This window comes from Pteropus alecto, unplaced genomic scaffold (assembly GCF_000325575.1).
Source record: "Pteropus alecto unplaced genomic scaffold, ASM32557v1 scaffold177, whole genome shotgun sequence".
Classification (NCBI taxonomy): domain Eukaryota; kingdom Metazoa; phylum Chordata; class Mammalia; order Chiroptera; family Pteropodidae; genus Pteropus; species Pteropus alecto.
The window spans coordinates 4,168,803-4,175,222 of record NW_006442207.1 but is presented as its reverse complement, the minus strand read 5'-3'; the positions used below and the strand labels follow the sequence as shown (position 1 = coordinate 4,175,222).

General features: G+C 33.3%; 1 protein-coding gene and 1 pseudogene across 1 annotated transcript in view; one reads left to right on the top strand and one right to left on the bottom strand.

Annotated features, from left to right (window-relative positions):
- Positions 1 to 210: 210 nt before the first annotated feature.
- Positions 211 to 6,420, top strand: part of TDRD1 (tudor domain containing 1) — a 33,907-nt gene continuing 27,697 nt past the window's right edge. The window contains exons 1-2 of the mRNA XM_006920844.1: positions 211 to 535; positions 2,554 to 2,612. Of these exons, the coding sequence (XP_006920906.1) occupies positions 211 to 535; positions 2,554 to 2,612 (384 nt within the window). The remainder of the gene's footprint in view (positions 536 to 2,553; positions 2,613 to 6,420) is intronic.
- Positions 2,847 to 2,965, bottom strand: LOC112470219 (annotated as a pseudogene).

Below are 6,420 nucleotides of genomic sequence, written 5' to 3'. Positions count from 1 at the left end.
TTTGGCGTCTCTCGAGATAGTCTTGTTGAATTCTGTTAAACTGGAGCTTGTTCTTAATGGATAGAAAGTTCTTTTCTTGTGTTTGTAGATATCATGGTTACATCTACTTAGGAATTATTCGTTACGTAAATGAAATCACTTGTGCCTGTAGTGCTTCTACTTCTGTAATTAAAAGTTGCCTTTTAAATATATTTTTTCCCTTAGACATCTATGAATGTTAAATTGCCACTTAATAGAATGTCAAGAAATAACTTGGAGGCATCTGCTTGTAAAATGACAGAGCCATTTAATTTTGAGAAAAATGAAAGAAAGCTTCCACCACATGATTCTTTAAGAAGTCCTGGAGGACATCCTAACCACCCTAATTTCAGGTTGAAAAGCCCAGAGAATGGAAATAAAAAGAACAATTTTTTGCTTTGTGAGCAAACCAAACAGTATTTGGCTAGTCAGGAAGACAATTCAGTATCTTCAAACCCTAATTGCACCAGTGGAGAAGTGGTTGGATCCAAAGGAGATAGGAAGACATTGCCAACAGGTGAGTGAAAAACTGCAGATTTAATACTACATTCTGATGGTTTCTTTACTTTTCACAAGTATACACACCACTGGGCTATTAACACAATAGCCAAATGGCAGCTGTACAGTATTTGCATTTAAATATTAGTTTAGAAAGAAAAAACAGATACAGACTAGCCATCTTTGGCTATATTAATCACAAAAAGGATTCCTGAGAAGGGAATATCTGCAGGTGAATTCCCCCCCCTCCCCCCACAGAGAGCTGTGCATGCTAGGAACACAGAAAGGAAAATGAGTTTTCTAAAGATGCGCCATCCTTTAAAAGTGCAGTATTACGTAGAGTTTATGCATGTACAAGCTCACAAAGGTATATCTAAGACATTAACTTGTTTCATTTTACTTAAAAATAAAATTATTCCTTTAGCCTTAATCCTAAAAACCTGCTATTTAAGGAGGCGGGGCCCTGGTGGAATTTAGCCTCTTTGAACCTTTATGAGATGTGACCTTTTAATATTATGGTGATATACTTCTTAGCGTATGGCCCTTAGGCCTCTGGGGTTCCTAAAAAGATCAAAACTATTTCTTTAATAATATTAAACATGATCTGCCATTTTAGCTGCTGACTCTACACTGATGTTGTGAGCAAAGGTGGGTAAACTGCTGGAGCTGTACTAGCTCAGCTTTAGGCGGCACGCCATTGAGGTTTGCATCGTCACATACTTTGTAGTTCAGACAAAAACAAAGCCAGAAATGCCAGTTTTACTTAAGAATGTCCTTGACAAAGCAGTAAGAATTATTAACAAATCTTGACCCTGCGTACATATATTTTTCATATTTTATATGGGAATTGTCACTAACTTCCACTGCATACTGAAGTGTGAAAACCACTTGTGAGATTGTTTGAGTTTTGAGCTGAATGGAAACTTTTTTCCAAATATCATTTTCTCTTGAAAAGAATGACAAACTATAGTTACTCAGACCTAGTTATCTGGCAGTCATTTTCTTGAAAATGAGCAGTTGAGTCTGTCACTTCAAGGAAGACCGCTGACAGTATTTTGTTGCCAAAGATAAAATTCAAGCTTTCAAGCAAAAAATGAGAATTTTACAAAACTTGTATCTGTCACTCTGATTTTGACAGCTTCGCACTACTTAAAGGCATTTTTTGGTGAGATGCCTGATGATATTAACACATTTTTTTTGATACTGTATAATGAAATGTGTCAACATTTGAAAGTTCAGCATAACTCAGTTTCTCAGTCTTTCCCAGACGACCAGTGCATGATGTTCATAGTCATGCTTGGGTGAAATTCCATTCAGAGTGCAAGATCAGTGGGTCTTCATGTGAGTATGAAGAATTTATTGATACGATTTTAGATTTCACATGGCAACTAACCCTTAAACTACCATTTGAGTTTCAGTGTGATAGTAAAGAAAAATATTCAGTTACTTAAGAAGGCCATTAAATATTTCTTTTTGCAACCATCTATCTGTGTGAGTTCAGACTTTCCTTAGATACTTTAATCAAAGCAACATAATCACAACAGATTAATGCAAAAGCAGATATGCAAATCCAACTATTGGTTGCTTTGGAAAATATAGGTCTTTTTCTCCAAAATCTATATATCAACATGTAATACACTTATTTTTAAATTAAATATTTTGAAAGTCTTAGTTGATATTTCTAATACTGTTTTAATTTCTAATAATAGTAAATATTGATAGACATAAGCCATGTAAACAAAAGCTCTTCAAGGTCCTCAATAATTTCTAAGTGTAAACGAGTCATCCCGCGTCCAAAAGTCTGAGAGTCGCGCTCTTAGTGAATGGAGAAAAGTTCACAATGAGAGTAGTAGCCAAGGAAATTTCTCGTTCTTTTCCTTTGGGAAAAGTAGGTGTTGCTTATAGTGTAACTTTAAGGCTTTATTTGAATTTATATGGTATAGCTTTATTTGAACATTACCTAATTATGGTATTTTATATTTTCAGGAAGAAAGTTAATATTTGGCTTTTATTAGGCTTTATGTTTTTCCTCCCCAGGAAACTCAGTGTCACCATTAGGTGTTGGAAATAATTCACCACCCAAAGAAGTAAATAATGTAAGTTTTGGGTTTTTTTTTCTATTTGGTGTTTTTGTTTGGGGAAAAGATTCTAAACATTTTTTGTAGTGTATTAATAAAGAAGTATTCAATATGCAGGTATTTAAGGTCAAACTTCCTTGTCTTAACCTAGTACCTTTCTTTTTTTTTGTTTTTAGGCAAGGCAACCCTTGTTCGACCTCACAGATTGCAATGACCTTGTCAATTTACAATCTCTTATTTTTTTATTTTTTATGAGTACAGTACCTGGTCTTCCTAGGTGGTCTCCCATCCAAGTACTAACCAGGCCCGACCCTGCTCAGCTTCCGAGATCAGACAGGATCGGGCTTGTTCAGGGTGGCATGGCCATAGACTCCTCCAGTACCTTTCTTAAGAAAAAATTCAACGTTTCTTTATTGGGTAATTGTAGATTGACGTACAGTTGTGATAAGTGGTAGAGATTCTGTGTGGCCTTTACCTAGTTTCTGCCCGTGGTCGCATACTGCACAACTGTTGTGTAACATCACGGCTAGGATATTGACATTGACATGACACAGAATATTTCCTTTACTATACAGGTCCCTTATGTGCCTTTTTACGGCCATATCCACTTCCCTCCTGCCTCTACCCCTTCCCCTTCCCCTTCATTTACCTCTGACACAACAAATCTAACCTATATTTCCAAAACATTGTCATTTCGAGGATGTTATATAAGTGGAATCATTTTGAGATTGGATTTTTTTCACTCAGTGTAGTTATCTGGAGATTCATCTAGGTTAGGTTGCTGGATGTATCAGTAGTTTGATTCCTTTTATTGTTGAATAGTATTCCATGGCTTGTTTAACCATTGAAGTACATTTGGATATTACAACTAAAATGGCTATTAACATTTGTGTGCAGGGTTTTATGTGAATATAAGTTTTTTTGTTAGTTTTTTGCTCTAGAGTAAATGCCCAGGAGTGCCAATTCTGGGTCATAGTAGTAGTTGCATATTTAGTTTTTTAAGAAGTTGCCAAAGTTTTTCTGGAGTGGCTACACCATTTTATATCCCACCAAGAATATATGAGTGATCCAGTTTCTCTGCATCCAGCAACCTCATCAGCGTTTGCTGGTGTTAATATTTTTATTTTCCCCTTTCCTACAGATGTGTGGTGATAGTTCATTGTGGTTTTAATTTGTGTTTTCCTAATGGCTAATAATAAACATCTTTTCACGGCTTATTTGCCCTCTGTGTATCCTTGGTGAAATATTTCTTCATGTATTTATCCATTTTCTAATTTGGATTATTTTTTTTACTGCTGAGTTTTGAAAGTTCTTTGTATATGCCAGAGCCTAGTCCTTTGTGAAATGTGTGATTTGCAGATATTTTCTTCCACTCTGTCACTTGCCTTTTATTCTCTTATAGGATGTTTAGTAGAGCAAAGTTTTTTAATTTTAATGAACTCTTTATCAATTCTACCTTTAATAGATTATACTTTTGGTGTCAAGTCTAAGAACTTGCTACTTTATATCTAGAAAATTTTGAGGTTTCTTTTCCAAAAAGTTTTATAGTTTTACATTGAAGTTTGGTCCATTTTGAGTTAATTTTATCAGACTTAGGTTGAGGTTGAATTTTTTTTTTTAAATGCTATCTTTCCCACTGAGTTGCTTTTGCACTTTTGTAAGAAATTTGTGCGGCTCTATGCGAGGATCTCTATTTTCTACTGATCAATGAATCTATCCCTCCACCAATACCACGCAATATAGGAGCTATGTAAGAAATTTTGAAGTTGAGTAGAGTGATTTCTCCCTCTTTTTCAAAATTGTTTTAGCTAGTCTAGTTTCTTTGCTTTCTGATAAACATTTTAGTGTAATCTTGTCCATGTCTACAAAAAAAAAATCTTCCTGGGATTTTGATAAGAATCGCATTAAACCTACAATTGACATCTTTGCTGTGTAGAATTTTATAATCCAAGAACACAATCCATCTCTCCATTTATTTAGATCTTTGATTTCTTTCACTTTGTAGTTTTCAGCTTAGAAATTTTGTGAATGTTTTGTTAGATTTATACTTAAGTACTTTTTTTAATTTTTCAGTGATTGTAAATGCTGTTATATTTTTTATTTTTGTGTCCTCATGTTCATTGCTAATATATATTTATAAATATGGTTGATCTTGCATGTTCATCTTGTATCCTGTGACCTTGCTGAAGTTACTTATTCTAGGAATTTTTTTGTAGATTCCTTGGGAATTTGTACATAGACAATAATATCATCTAAAATTAGGACTGTTTTATTTCTTTTCAATGTATGTGCTTTTTATTTCCTTGTCTTGCCTTATTGCACTGGCTAGAACTTCTAGCACTATGTTGAATAAGAGTGGTAACAGTGGATGTATTGCTTTGTTTCCAGACTTCGAGGGAAAGCACTGAGTCTTTCACTATGAAGTAAAATATTAACTGTAAGATTTTGTAGGTGATCTTTATGAAGTCAATGAATTTTTCTCTATTCTTGCTTTTCTGATTTTTTAAAGTCATGAATAGATATTAAATTTTTAAAAACGCTTTCTTCATTAATATTGTTATTTTTCTTTCAGCCTATCGATCTGGTGGATTATACTGATTTATTTTGTAAAATACTTTGCATCCCTAGAATAAATCCCACTTGGTCATGGTGTATAATTATTTTTATATTTTGCTAAATTATATTTGATACCATTTTGATAAGGATTTTTACATGTTTTGTGCAAGATCTTGGTCTGTAATTTTTTCTTTTCTACTGTCTTTGTATGGTTTGGATATTAAGGTAATACTAGCTTTCTGGAAAAGAGATTGTATAGGTGTTAATTTTTCTTTAAACATTTGGTGGTCTTCTGTGAAAACCATCTAGGCCTGGAAATTTCCATTTTGGGAGTTTTAAAATGGTTTATATTTATATTTAATATTTATAGGGCTATTTAAGTTACCTTTTTCATATTGTGGTAATGTGTGATTTTTGAGGAATTGGTTCATTTTGTCTACATTATAAAATTTGTGTGTATAGAGTTGTTCAAAATAATCCGTTATATCTGTGCCTTCAGGAGCTATAATAATATATGCCCGGTTTTGTTTCTGTTACTGCTAATTTCTCTCTTCTCTATTTTCTTCATTGTCAGACTTCATTGCTAGAGGTATGTCAATTTTACTGGTCTTTTCAAAGAACCAGGTCTTTGTTTCATTGGTTTTTCTCCAAGGTTTTGTTTTTAATTTTATTATGCTTTTATCTTTATTGTTTCCTTTCTTCTGCTTGCTTTGGGCCAGTTTTATTCTTAACTTTTAGGTTCTTGAAATGGGAATTTAGATTATTGATTTGACACTTTTCCTCTTTTCTAATATATAAATATAGTGCTCTAAGTTTCCTTGTTGACAGTGCTTTATCTCGTCTCACAAATTTTGATATGCTGTATTTTCATTTTCTTTTATTTCTGTGTATTTTTTATTTTCCTTGAGATGTCCTCCTTTGACTCATGAGTGTTTTTAGAACTGTATTGTTTAGTTCACATATGTTCAGAATTTTAAACTTTTTCAATAGTTGCACTAGGTATTAAATTATATTTATAACACGTCGTAGTCTGCTGGTGTCATGATTTTACCAGTTTGGGTAAAGTGTAAACACCTTACTTTTCTTTACATCCATTTAGTCTCCCTCATTTATGTCTTTAATATCGTCTCTGAATAAATTTAGAACCATTTCAGACAGTGTTGTAAGTTTTGCTCGAACTGTAAAACATAATTTATGAAACTCAAAAGAAAGTCTGTTGTATGAACCTATGTTTTTATTTGTTTTTTCCTCCCCTTTTATTCCAACACTC